This window comes from Cnephaeus nilssonii (assembly GCF_951640355.1).
Source record: "Cnephaeus nilssonii genome assembly, chromosome: 24".
Classification (NCBI taxonomy): Eukaryota; Metazoa; Chordata; class Mammalia; order Chiroptera; family Vespertilionidae; genus Cnephaeus; species Cnephaeus nilssonii.
In genome coordinates, this window is record NC_137095.1 from 1,236,201 (window position 1) to 1,251,122 (window position 14,922).

Below are 14,922 nucleotides of genomic sequence, written 5' to 3' on the forward strand. Positions count from 1 at the left end.
GGGTCCTGAGCCGCAAACCTTGCCAAGGCATCCTCTATCATGGCAAAGGCCCCCGCTAATTCCTTGCTTGTAAATCTCCTGGGCTCTGGGGTTGGTGTGTCTTCCTCTTCAATGAACTGCTGTTTCAGTTGAGTGAGGTCCTCGGCAGATAGCTCCTCTCCATGAGATGCCAACAGCTCTGTGACATCCTCAGCCTCCACCTCCAAATCAAGCTGCTTACTCAACTCAACCACATTCTTGATGACAACCTCCACTGAATCCTCAAAGCCATGGAAATCATTAACAAACTGGGGACACAATTTTTTCCAAACACCATTCAAGGTCATCTGCGTAACTTCATCCCAAGAATCAGAAATGTTTTTTACAGCAGCAAGAACATTGTAAGATTTCCAAAAGTCATTGAGAGTCAACTCTTTATCCTTCTCCGTTGCCCTAAAAGCCATAGCAAATGTCCTTCGGAGGTAGTAGGCCTTGAAAGAGGCAATGACACCTTGGCCCATAGGCTGTAAAAGGGAGGTGGTGTCAGGTGGAAGGTAAACCACCTTGACATTTGGATGAATGTCAGTCAAATCGGCAGGGTGACAAGGGGCACTGTCCAGCACTAGCAACACCTTAAAGGGCAGCCCCCTTGAAGCACAGTAGTCCTTGACTTCTGGCACAAAATGGTTGGTGAACCAGTCCTCAAATACGCTCAGTGTCACCCATGCCTTCTTGTTAGATTTCCAGATGACAGGTAGTAGACCCTTCCATATGCCCTTGAGTGACCTTGGATTCTCGGCCAGACACACCAAGGGCTTCAGCTTGAAGTCACCAGCAGCATTAGCCCCAAGTAGCACACTCAATCTCTCCTTGCTGGCTTTATGGCCTGATGGTGACTTCTCCTCTTTGGCAGTGTACTTACATGTAGGCATACGCTTCCAGAACAAGCCTGTCTCATGCACATTAAACACTTGTTTATCACAGTAACCCCCCTCCCTAATTATCTGAGCCAACGCACTAGGAAAATCACCTGCTAGTTTGGCATCATCACTAGCAGCTTCCCCTGGCAATTTAAGATTATGCAAATTAGCACAAGCCTTAAAATGCATAAACCAACCTTTGTTAGCCACAAACTCTTCACTTTCACTCCCTTCCCCCTTTTCTTTTTTCAAGGCCTCAAACAAACTTTTAGCCTTCTGCTGAATCAACATCAGGCTAACTGGGATACACCGTTGATACTGCTCATCCAGCCAAAGCACTAATAATCTTTCCATCTCAATAATGAGACCACTACGCTGCTCTGTAACTACAGTTGATTTCATAGGAGCAGATCCTTTCACATGTTCAAGTATACGCTTTTGATCGCTGATGATCTTCGAGACAGTCATATGACTTAAGCCAAGCAACCGACTGATGTTTGCAGGTGTTTCGCCCTTTTCTGAGCGTCTTATTGTGTCTACTTTCACTTCCATTGTCATGGCTTTCCTTCTCTTTGTAGCACTGCCATCAGAAGAGTCTGCCTTATGCTTAGGAGCCATAAGGATGAACAAAAAGTGTTCAAAATAACAATACAAACAAAAGAGAGCGAATGAAGCACGATCCAAAACGACTTATAAATGGCGACTGAATGACAGCATCTTCCTTGTATAGCGCCGCGTGGTGTCTTATTCATCCATTCCGCTGGTCAACTAGTTCCAGGGAAACTTCGTGCAAAAGCCTTACATCGAATGACAGAACTTTTTTTTATATAAATAAATTGCAGATGGCGACGTAACCACAAAACAACTTAAGTTGAGTTCGAAATAACCCGAGGACTGTCTGGAGAGAGAGAGAGAGAGAGAGAGAGAGAGAGAGAGAGAGAGAGATAAAGAGACAGAGAGAGACATCTATTTTTTGTTCCATTAATTTTATACATTCTTTGATTAACTCTTGTAATTGATGTGACCAGGCGAGGAACTTGCAATCTTCCGTTATTGAAATTATTCGCTGACCCACTTAGCTGTTTGGCCTCGGTCAGACATATGTGACATTTTAAGTAACAACCTGTTACTTAAATAATGTACCTGAGAATAAATACATACAAAAATCATCATGATGACTTAGATAGTGGTGGAAGGCTAGAACAGCATTCATGGGATTTCAAAAGTGTCTTTTTTCCAAGGAAATATTTAAAGTAAGCTATATCAATGCCAGACTGTATTATTGCATCAATTATTTTATCGGCCGAGAATGAAGCACTGATAAAGTCAGTATGAACTTGGTATCAGCAATGCAGGCATGCAGGGAAACACCAAGAGTGTATGTTTTTAATGTCCATTTTAAATAAATTCTACTTAAATCAATCTTTAGAAAAGGTTTAATCTTGATGCTTCCCAATAATTTTACTGTTTTATTGTGAAAAGTTTTGAACATATCTGATGCTACAGAATCAGCATATTGAAAATAAAATATAATGATCTACTACTGAAATATATTATCATGTCCATGTTCAAAATCATCATTTTGGTTGTTTGAAACTCACAAGGATGAGAGTATTTACACCACGAATATTAATAAAGATTACAAACATCCCATAATCAGTACACACATAAAGCTTTTCTCCTATTTGAACTCTCTTGTGGGTAAGGAGGTGATTTTTGCAGGTAAAAGATTTCCCACATTCACTACACTCATAAGGTTTTGCACCACTGTGAACTCTCTGGTATTGAGTGAAGTTACTGCGTTGCCTAAACGACTTCCTACAGTCACTACACTCTTAGGGCTTTTCTCCATTGTGAACTCTGTGGTGTTGAATGAGGGTAAAGCTGTGTGTAAATGACTTCCCACAGTCGTTATGCTCATGGCTTTTCTCCAGTGTGAACTCTCCTGTGGAGAAGGAGGTGATTGTTGTGGGGGAAAGCTTTCCCACATTCACTACACTAATAGGTTTTCACCAGTGTTGAACTCTCTGGTGTGGAGTGATGGTACTGCTTTCATTGAAGGACATCCTGCAATCACGACACTCATACAGCCTTTCTCCAGTGTGGACTTTGTGTTGTTGAATGAGTTTGGACCTCAGGATGATGTACATCCCATGATCACTACAATCCTATGGGTTTTCTATAGTGTAAACTCTTCTATGATGAATGAGGTTAAAGATTTGTCTAAAAGATTTCCCACATGTTTTACACTTACAATTCACTTCATAAATGTCAGGCTACTGAAGATCACAAAAGACAAAGACCTCAAACGAAATGACACACACATGGCAAGCACCACATGGAAGAGAAGCAGGATTGTCAGCTCATTCTTCTCCTAACAGTGTTCAGCATGGTTTGTCTACTGGTGACATGGAAAGCTGTGCTGAAATATGATTATGTCTCATTGCAAGTAATCTCTCTCTCTCTCTCTCTCTCTCTCTCTCTCTCTCTCTCTCTCTCTGTACATATCTCTATGTCTATCTCTATCTCTATCTCTATCTCTATATCTATATATAAATACACAAGGGTAATATGCAAAGTGTCCCCTCGGGAGTTCATCCAGGAGAACAATCGCTCGCAGTGACGTGCGCTGCCCACCAGGGGACGGTGCAGAACATGATGGCTGACCAATGGCAGCAGCAGGGCGCAGAGGGAGCGAGGGAAGGAGGAGGCAGGCAGGTGGGGGGAACCATGCCCTGGCAGTACGCATGCAGTGAGGGATGGAACAAATGGGGAGGCAGGGAATCTGATTGACCCTGATTACTGGCCAGGCCTAGGGACCCCATGAACAAATTTCATGCGCCAGGCCTCTAGTATTCAATAAATTAGTAGCTGATGTTAAAGAACTATTTAAGCTCGTATGTACATATCATAACACATGTACAGGTCAATGTTAGAAAATGCTTAAGACAAAGCAATGCAGAGGAACAGGTGATGCAAAAAGGCCACACAGGTGAAGGCATTCAAAGGCCAGGAGGTCACAGGTGAAATGACAAGTCAGCACAGTGTCAAGTATGGCAGAGAAAAGGTAGAAATGTGCCGTTGCCCATGGTACTTGCACCTAAACACTTTCGGAAATGAGCAGGTGCTTGGTATCATCTAAACACCATCCTTATACTATATCTATCCGACATTTGCAACTGAACAGGACCAGGCCTCTTCTGAGACCATCCTGCATGTTCACCCTGTAAAAAAAATCAGGGTTCATCTTGCATATTCCTCTCTGCAAATATGTACAACAGAAATATTCCAAGTATTAATGAAATATGACAGGGATGTGCAGCCAGCACTGGCCTAGAGATATTCGGCTTGCAATCGTATTTAAGGAAGATAGTATTACAAACAACGGAAGTGTGATCTTTTAAGAGCAGCTCAAGGATCATGGAAGTAAAGACCATAACCTGGCACAGGCAGTCACCAACGACCTTTGCCTAGAGGAAGGAGGTAGAAATGGAAGCCATGGATCTGGACATAGTCACCCTGCCAGGGAGAGGAAGAGCAGGTGGGACCCATTAAACTTTCTGTAAGACTCCTGACTCCCAGACACATCCTGCACTGTCTGAGGCAATGTTTGTGGAGTCCTTCGCTCAGGGCTCTCCACAGACCTCACCCATGGCAGCCACAGCACATCTGACAGGGCAGTGGGGGAAATTAGCAGAGCCCATGGTCTGGCTGTAGAAGAATGAAAGCTACATCAGAGGAATAAAGGAAGAGAGAACATCATCCCAGGACACTGGGAGGATGTGAAGGTCTTACCTACAGATGATACAAATGCAAACACTTCCAGCATCACATCACAACAGAGAAGTCTCTGAGGTTCATCAAGGAGCCCCCATTCCTCCTGAGAGAAGAAAATGGCCACATCCTCAACGTTCATGTACCGTCATAATGGGGACAATACAGCCCAGGATCAGATTCACTCCTAAGGTTCAAACTCTGTCATATTGCCACCCTCCACATCAATCTGCTCTTTCCACTCCACACACCAGAGAAGATACCAGTGCTTCATCCCATGAAAGTCACTGTCATCTTACATTTCTACTGATATTTTGTCTTCCCACAATAAAGGCAGTTGATCAGATAGAAGATAACTGAGCTCTGGGATGCACATGTACACCACACTTCCTCTTGACAGTAGAGTGGGTGTCAAGAACATAGGGTAGGAAGAGATGTTGGCCATACAGGGAGTGTGAGTGATTTGATACTGGTCTTATCAGGAAATACCTGTGTAGTCCCTCAGACTGTTCCTCAAAGACACCAAAAAGATATCATTACACTTCACCCTTACAACCACAATCCCAGAATGCTGAGGCCATAGCTTTGTATTACCTGCTGCACATAGTTCTTTGAACAACACTTTTCTCACACAGTTTCCTTCCCAGAGGCACAACTTCAAAGGTAACACAAATTTGCACTGGCGAGGACAGGCTGTTTCTTAATCACCTTATTTTCCAAATTTATAGATTATCATCTCCATAATCCATTTCTCTCTTACCCTTCTCCCTTACCCATGCTGGGGGAGAATTTCAAGCCTGAGGAACATTGATGTATACTCTCATTCCTAACCATAACTGTGTCACCCCCAACTACAAAAGGCAGGTGGGTACAAAAATGTCATCCAAGCCCTGAACATGGCAGGTAGCACCAAAACATCACCCTTCCCAGGCATTATCAAAAAATTATTCTTTTTTTTTAACATATTTTATTGATTTTTCACAGAGAGGAAGGGAGAGGAATAGAGAGTTAGAAACACCGATGAGAGAGAAACATCAATCAGCCGCCTCCTGCACACCCCCCACTGGGAATGTGCCCGCAACCAAGGCACATGCCCTTGACCGGAATCGAACCCGGGACCCTTCAGTCTGCAGGCCGACGCTCCATCCACTGAGCCAAACCGGTTTCGGCCAAAAAATTATTCTTATTTTATCATCCAGATTCCACCAGAAATGGACTCTCCCTACTTTCACTTTTTTGTCAATGTCACGGTGCTCTGGCCATGAAGTCACACTCCCTCTCCAAGTGCTCATCACTCTTCCTGCCTCACCTCTCTCACACCTGCACTGCTACAGTCCCACCCCTGTGATCCTCTCCTCACCCTCTTACTTATTATTCAGCATGTGTGGTCCAAAGAACACTTGCCAAATTCAAACAGGATCAAGTACTGCCCAGACTCTGACAGTCCACACTCATAGAGGCAGCCTTGAGTCCTGCTGTGAAGGCCTCTCTCCAGGACTGTTTTTCCCTTAAATCTAACCTATGAAGAACCACAGTCAGATCTCAGATACTCAGACCTCCCCTCCCCTGGTGCTGCAGGGTTCAATGGGGTCAGGCTGAAAGAAAGTTGTGAGCAGAGAGGAGTCTGTGACGCGGGGAGGGCCCAATCCAGGCCTGTTGGTGCTTAACAAGCCTCAGACACACCCTGCGCAGCAAGGACGCTGCCTCCTAGGCCTCCTCCTACTCACCACGAGTGGGCTGAAGCCCGTGAGTCCTGGAACAAACTGAAGAGGTCAAAATGCCTGCCAGAAGGAGGAAGGCGGAAGTCCCGCCATAACAGGATGCACTGACACAAAGTGTCCTTTAGCTCCGCCTACGTGGTCGCATTGCTTTCTGGGTAGTGTAGTTTTTCTAACGCCAAGGGGAGGGCTAGCATCCCAGCCAAAGACTGGTGAATAAAGGTGATGTGGTTCAGCAAGTGGCCCTGGGGAAGGACAAGTTGGGGCCAGAGGCCTGGTTAACTGGAACTGATGGGCAGACCTCCCAGGACAGGTGTGTGGGGAGAACCGGGAGAGATCCCCCAAAGAATATATGCACAGGCGAAAATGGGAGACATCTGTAATATTATCAAAGATCAAAAAGAGATATTAAAATTTTAAAAAATATATAATATATCCCAGCTGGTGTCCCTCAATGGTTGAGCATTGATCTGTGATCCATGAGGTCCCAGGAACCTATTCCTGGTTAGGGAACATATAAATAGGGAAAATTCATCCATGGTGGGGCACAGAATTTGAGAGAAATTTTCCTCTGGACCCGCGGGTAATAAATGTAACTCCATCTCTCTAAGTATTGCTTTGTTCTTCTCCAGTTTTCTGTAACAGTACAGGCTCCTTCCTGGGCCCTCAGCCTGAAGCAGGGCCTTGCTTCTTCCCTCATCAGAAGCGCAGGGGCAGGTGTTCGGCTCCTTTGGGACCACCATCCCTTCACCAGGGACGTATTTCATTGCTTGTTTAGAGAGCTCGCCTTGCTCAGGGGCTGCTGTTATAGATGTTAGATTTCCTGGGGCCATGAACAAAGAGACGAGGGCTGGGTGCTCCCTGATTGAGCTGAGACACTTCAACCACCCATGTGGCTCCCACGCATAGCTTCTGCCATTGGTTCTCTCCCCCAGACTACAGAAAAAAAGCCATCCTGTTCCAGAAAATTCAGAGGCAAATGGAGCAGTGAGGGGCCCTGCCCAGGACTCTGACCAGGGAAGCCAGGGAGCAGATCCAGTATTTACATGAAGAATTTCCAGAGTCCTGGTCAGTTCCCAGATCGGCTGAAGGCTTGGATGTTAGCTCTGATGTGATCAGAAGGGTTTTAAAAAGCAAGTTTGTGCCCACATTGGAGAAGAAACTGAAGCAGGATCAAAAGGTCCTTCAGAAAGCTGGGCCTGCCCACTCGCTCCGCCAGCTTCCAGGCCCTGGGGATGCCTGGGAGCTGCTTTCTGCAGGCCGCCCTGTGTCAGGAGCTGAAGCCTCATCCCAAGGCCACGGTCACAGCACAGCATTGAGGGTGACAGAACCGAATACTCAGAGTACAAACACACCAAGGAGACAGAAGGGAAGGAATAAAGGAGTCCAGAGCCTGGAGAAGGAAAGCTTTGTGCCTGTTGCTGCAGCCCAAGGTCAGCACAGAGAGCTGCAGAAGTACTCCACCAGTGGTTGTGAGGGCGCCAGAGGCATTGACAACGATGGATTGCCAAGTGTGAAGGAGCTGGAAGCATTGAAGGCAAGAGAACTAGGGGAGCAGAACTTCAGCAGCAAGGTAGTGCAGAGGGGGGAGAGTTCTTTGACGACAATGGGAACTTCCTGTACAGAATTTGAACTGGAGCCTGGCTAGTGGTGGTGTCATGTAAAATACAGCTGAGTGAGCATATTGGAGCTGCCTGGATTTCTGTGTGGATTGTCCACCTTGGAAATGATGAGCCTGAAAATGGAAGGAGCCTCTTGGATTTCAGTCTGACAAGGGACAGTAAACTTCACAGGGCAGATGTATATGCGGGCAGTGTGAATAACAGGCTAGGTGCCGTCTAGCTCCTGGAGCATGGCTCCTGGTCTGACCATGTGGTTATTCAGTACTCACCCTCCTTCTGCTCCCTTAGGTCTGCTAGGAGCTGGGGGTTGCTTGGCCCCTGTGCAGGAATGCATAGAATTCTTGCTTTTCCCTCCTTCTCTGTATATTGGGCTCAGAGAGTACACTGTATCTCTATGTAAATATGGACAGTTAGAATTTACCAACATGTATCTACTTTCTCTTGTTTAAAAAAACGAAAACAAAAACTTCAAAAAGGGGTGCGGGTTGTAGAAGATAAGCAAAGGGTGGGTTGAGATGTTTGGGTGGGTTAAGTGGGCATTTTGACAACACATACACAATGCACACTCCACCAATATGCTGGCAGGAAACCCTATCACCAATCCTATCCCAACACCCAAAACTCTCTGCCCTCTCAACCTCATCTCACCAAGTCCCGCTCCACCACACACTATCGGATTAATTTAATTTCAATGTGCACGCATCCAGGTACCTGGTCACTAGTGAAATATAATGATGTACTACTGAAATATCTTATGTCCATGTGCAATGCCACCATTTTAACAGTTTGAATGTGGTGAAATTGTCAACTACTGCTAACCTAGACTTCACTTAATGTATTATTAAATGCTTAGACTTAAAGAACACTGGTGGAGGATGTTAAAAATGCAGATTAAACTTTCAAGTGTATGGTACAATTGGGCCATAAATAGTACATAGGGTAAAAATTGAGAAAAAGTATACTGTTTTTAGAATTCTAAAGCATGAATTCCATATGGCAACGAAGTCACTAGCGTCATTGAGGAATGAGTGAAATTCAAACATATGTCTTAGAGTTTGCACTATCCTCCTATTGGTTAGGATAATAAATTAACTTTAAAGTAGACAAAAATCCTGAGAGACATTTTAACAAAGGAGATAAAGACAATGTAAAGTAATGCATAAGAAATGGTCACCATCAATCATTTTTACAGAAATAGAATGAAAACAAAAGCAAGTTAACAATACTCGCTGATAGGGCTGGAATTTAAAAATATTAACCTTCACATGTGCTGGCAGGTTTGCAGAAAAATGGAATTTTCCTTCCTGTGAGTGGGTCGGGAGGCAAAGTGATTGACCATTTTAGATCACAGTTCCCCATTTGTTAAAATACAACACATTCACTGACACTGGAACAGTTTGGTAAGTGTCACATACACCTATAGAAAGAACTCAACACAATATTCCCAACTGTTTTATTTATAAAATCCCAAACATAGAAATCACTGAAACCATAGGCAGCTCAATAGTTAAAGTGGTTACCCATAGAATACAATATTTCCTGGAAATAAATATTTACATAAACATTAGTGTCGAATCTCAAAATATCTGTGTAGCATGAAGGAAGCCAGTGTTTCTTAAATAAAATACACCTTTTAGTAACAATAAAATTATGAAAAATATGAACTACTCTATTGTACAGGAAGGTAAATCAATGCCGGCAGGGAGGGCTGGGAGGCAGAAAGATTACAAAAGGATGGAGGTAAATACAGGGTGTGGCAAAGTAGGTTTAACGTTGTTGCTACTGAAAATTATACAATAATTAATAAAGAAGAACACAAAATATAAACTCTCCATGGCCACTGTGCCTCTTTTTCTTGGGCGTGATCACATGAACGGAAAAGCACTGGTTTGATTCCAGGTCAGGGCACATGCCAAGGTTGTGGGCTGGATTCCCAGAGTTGGGCATGCAGGAGGCAGCTGATCAATGATTCTCTCTCATTGATCTCTCTCTTTCTCTGAAATCATAAAAGTATATCATAAAAAAAAACTATTGCCATCAAATCCAATAGGAATGCTGACTACATACGAAAGACATCCTGGGACAGATTGCAGGGTGATCCTTCCTCTACCTTTGAGTTCTTGCCTGTTGAGCAACTATATTATGTGAACACACCAGAGGGGCCAGGGAATACACAATACCATTAGATTATTCTGCCAATGATGTCAGCTACATGAAACAGTTTTGGAGGTCCTGAGAATGTCTGCACATAAAGGCCACACAAGCCACAGGCCCCAGAACATCTGTGGCCTTATGTTCAGAAGAGACACTTATCATCTAATTTCCTACAATCTTCCCCACTCACTATTGAAACAGTGTTTCTGTCCTCATTGTGGTTCCACCTCAGAGACTTACAACAAATGACACCAACCTATGAAATGTCATACTTCCTGGCACATGTCTCCTTTGCAGGACATGGAGAGCAGGTTCCCTAAACATTGCTGAGGATTATGTAGTACATACTGTGAACAGAGAACATGATTCATATTAATCACAGAAGTAGAGCAAAGGTCTCACCTTCAGACTGACCTTTGCCCTCACCAATAATCGAGGCACTAGGCTGAAAATTAAATGCAGAAAGTCACGTGGTCTTTCTTTTCAGGCCATAGGCCGCAATAAATAATAAGCCAATATTGGACAGAAAGTGATTTCCGGACATTATGTTGTCCCTTTCAAACCACATACACTTTTGGATAAACAATATCTATTCATCTCTACATGCTGAAAGATCACATTTGTGTTTGAAAATCATCTGTGGTAATGAATAAAACCAAAATTAAAGGTACAAATGTAAAATTACCTTTACAAAGATTCTAAACTAGAGCACAGGAGAACAAGGGGTTTGCAGGTTGGTGAATAAGAATCCCCCCAAATTTATCAAAGCATAATGTGAGTGAGTACCACTATGTCCCTGAAAGAGGTGGCACTTCTTAGCTGAGAAGGGGTACTCTGGATGAATCCTGGGTCAGGTCCATTTTCGAGTCACGGAGAAATGAATGAAGATACTGCCAAGAGCTTGGAGGAACCATAATTACTTCCAGCAGAAGTGAGAACACAGAATACATTCCCTGAGCACCCAGGGGTGGTGACCGATGCACACTCCTCAGGTGAGTCAGGTGTTAGAGGTGAAATCTCTTCAGCTACAAAGAGACAGTGACATCATTTGGGTGGTAGGTCTGGGCATGTTAGCAAGTACAATGCAGCTCCTTCAAGACTCACTTGTACCTCAAATTTATGAGGAATCTAGCAGAGTGTATGTTCCCATAAAAGGGGTTTACATTCATGGAAAGGGTCTCATAGAGCCCTTTAAGTGTTCTTTTTTTTATTTTTATTTTTTATTGATTTTTTACAGAGAAGAAGAGAGAGATAGAGAGTTAGAAACATCGATGAGAGAGAAACATCGATCAGCCGCCTCCTGCACACCCCGCACCGGGGATGTGCCCGCAACCAAGGTACATGGCCTTGACTGGAATCGAACCCGGGACCCTTGAGTCCGCAGGCTGACGCTCTATCCACTGAGCCAAACCGGCTTCGGCCACTTAAGTGTTCTTATAATAAGTGAGAAAAATAAAGCATTCCCTGCACATTTATGGCTTTTCTCCAGTGTGAACTCTGTGGTGTCTAGTGAAGTCAGACCTTTGACTGAAGGACTTCCCACAATCACTACACGTATAACACTTTTTTCTAATGTGAACTCTGTTGTGTTTAATGAGAGCAGGGCTTTCACTGAAGACCTTCCCACAATCCATACACTCACAGGGCTTTTCTACAGTGTGAACTCTCCCATGTTGTAGGTGGTTAAAGATTTGTCTGAGCAGAAACCGGTTTGGCTCAGTGGATAGAGCGTCAGCCTGCGGACTGAAGGGTCCCGGGTTCAATTCCGGTCAAGGGCATGTACCTTGGTTGCGGGCACATCCCCAGTGGGGGGTGTGCAGGAGGCAGCTGATCAATGTTTCTAACTGTCTATCTCTGTCCCTTCTATGTAAAAACTCAATAAAATATATTTTAAAAAAATTAAAAAAAAGATTTGTCTGAACAATTTCCCACATTTATTATACTCATAAATCATATCTCCAGAGCTGAGACCTTTCTGATAAGCAACTTTCTGTTTCTGGCTGGCAGCTGTTTCACATTGAACCCACTGGTGATGTCTTTTCCAGTGAGAAATTCCTGGGAACTCTCATTATTACTGTGTGGCTCCTTGATGTTAAGAGTGGCCTGATGCTGGAGAAGCCCTGAGATGTCTGGGGAGTCTACCCCAACCTCAGTATGAGCTTCAGGCACCCCTGAGAAGTAGAACAAGCAAGTTATCACAAGAGAAGAACTCTCCATATTTTCTTTCCAGGGCTTCTCTCCACAGACATCCTTCTGCTGCTGGTGATGGTTTGCACTGAAACACAAGTCTCTCACACATGCATCAGTTAACAACACATTCTTCTCAAAGTATGCCACTTGTAACTCACTCAAGTGCAAAATATCTTTTAACACTGAGAAGCACGGCTTACACAGATGGGTCCTCTGGGTGGCTGCAGCTGTCTTTGAAGCCCTGACCTGAGAGTCTCCTACAGATACACTGTGCTCAGAATAGGCCTCCCCATCATCCATTTTATGCCAAGGACCTGAAAACAGAGGAATGATGAGGAAATGAATGTTGACTGTGGTGACAGAGGGAAGTCCCATTATAAAACTGTGTTGCACATAATACATTGGTCACATGCAATTGGCTGAAAATAAAAGACCTGAAAGATGAACTAATAAGATGCAACTGTGAAGTTCTTGACCACTGAAGATCACAAAACAAGAGAGACTTCAACAGAAATAGAGCAAAAACATGGCAAGTACCAAATGGAAGAGAAGCAGACTGTCCAGCTCATTCTGCTGCTAACAGCATTCAGTAGATCTCCTCTGCTGGTGACATGGGCAAGCTGTGAAGAAAGTTGGTTACATCTCATTCCAAGTAAAATTCAATAAACAAGTAGTGGGTGTTTGTGGGGTATTTAAGCATGTATGTGCTCCTTATAACACTTCCATAGGTCCATGTTGTAGTATACTGCAGAAACAGATGTGCAGAGGAATAGGTGGTGTAAAAAAGACACAAATGCTAAGGTAGACAATGCTAGGAAGTCACCAATGAATTGACAAGTCAGCAAAGTGTCAAGTGTGGAAAAGAAAGGTATAAATGAGGTGTGGCCATTGGATCCTGCACCAAACACTGTTGTACAGGAGCAGGTTTCTGGTATAATCTGAACACCATCCTTATGTCATACCTCCCCCCAGTTGCCACTCAGCCAGGCTAAGCATCCTCTAGGACCATCCTGTACGTTCACCCTGGAGAAACCCAGGGTTCTCCCTGCACCTCCTTTTCTAGAAGTATGTACAAACTAAATTTTCTGAGTATCAATGAAAAGACAACAGGGGTGAGCAGCTATCACTTGCCCATAGCATTCAGCTTGCAATAGTATCCAGGGAAGGTAGTACTTCAAACAATAATTGGAGGGTCTTACAAGAACAGCCCCTGGTTCATGTATGTAAAGAAGATAATTGACACAGGGTCTTTATCGACAGGAAAGGTGCAGAATTGGAAGCCATGGATCTGGACAGCGTCACCCTTCCTGGAGTGGAAGACCAGGAGGGACCCATTAAGTGGTCTGTAAGACTGCTGAAACCCAGACACTTCCTGCAGTTTCTGAGGCAACTGGTGTCAGGGAGGTTTATGGAGTCTATTGCTCAGGGCTCTTTGCACAGCTTCACACTGCCAGCCACAGCCCATTTGACAAGATAGTGGGGGAAATTAGCTGAGTCTATGGTCTGGTTTTGAGAGAGAGTGTATGCTAAATTTGGGAATAAATAAAGAGTGGGTATCACCTCAGGAAACTAGGAGAGATGTGAAGGTCTTACCTATGAATGATACAAGTGGAAAAACTTCCAGCATCACATCACAGTATAGACGTCTCTGAGCCTCATCAAGGATCTCCCACTCCTCCTGAGAGAAGGCAATGGCCACGTCCTCAAACTTCATATCCTGTCATAATGGGCACAGCACATCCCATGATAAGATTCTCTCTTGAGATTCCAAGTCTGCCATACTACCCACCCTGCACATGCATATGCTCCCCTACTCCCCACATTAGAGAAGAAAGCAGCCCTTGCCCATTAAAGTCAATGTTTCCTTATATTCTTACTGATGCTGTGTGTTCCCACAACAATAAAGGCAGATGAACAGATACAAGTTACCTGTGCCCTCATCCTCAAATAGGAGTCACACTGCCCCCTTTCAATAATAGTTGGTGTCAGGAACATAGGGTAGGAGGAGATGTTGCATATAATGGGAATGTGATGGATTTGACACTGGTCTTGTCAGGCAATACCCATGTTGTCCTCCAAATTGTCCCTCCAATACACCAAACAACATGGTAATGCCCATTGCACTTCTGACTCCAATCCCCATTTGCTGAGGCCATCTCTCTGCATTGCCTGCTGCCCATATTTCTTTGATCCACACTTGTCTCACACAGCTTCATTCCCAGAGGCACAACTTCTCTTGTAACACAAATGAGCCATCACAAGGACATGGTGTTTTCTAATCAACTTCTTTTCCAAACTTCTATTTCACCACCTCTGTAATACAGTTCTCTCTCACCCTTCTCTCTTCTTCTTGCCCCATGCCGGTGGAGATTTTCAAGTGCAGGTGATACTGATATATGCTATGTCATTCCTAGTGTTCACTGGGTCAGCCCTCAACAGGAAATGGCAGGTGGGCACATATATGGCCTCTAAGCTCTACACTTGTCATGTAGCATCACAGCAACCCATCTTGTTAGAAATTATCCTAAAATTCCCCATATCATATCATAAAGACACCATCAGAAA

The 14,922-nt window shown here is 44.1% G+C and overlaps 1 protein-coding gene and 1 pseudogene across 2 annotated transcripts in view; one reads left to right on the top strand and one right to left on the bottom strand.

Moving 5' to 3' along the window:
• The window catches only part of LOC307094811 (tigger transposable element-derived protein 1-like), a 64,500-nt gene extending 57,108 nt beyond the window's left edge, over positions 1-7,392 (bottom strand). Inside the window, exons 1-2 of the mRNA XM_079763874.1 lie at positions 4,695-7,392; positions 1-1,797 (exon numbers count right to left, since the gene is read on the bottom strand). The exon at positions 1-1,797 is cut by the window's left edge and continues 718 nt beyond it. Coding sequence (XP_079620000.1) covers positions 1-1,517 — 1,517 coding nt within the window. The 5' untranslated portion in view covers positions 1,518-1,797; positions 4,695-7,392. The remainder of the gene's footprint in view (positions 1,798-4,694) is intronic.
• Positions 3,630-11,465, top strand: LOC307095040 (neugrin-like; annotated as a pseudogene). The gene is made up of 2 exons: positions 3,630-3,651; positions 7,327-11,465. The product of its transcript is annotated as a neugrin-like (transcript).
• Positions 11,466-14,922: the final 3,457 nt, after the last annotated feature.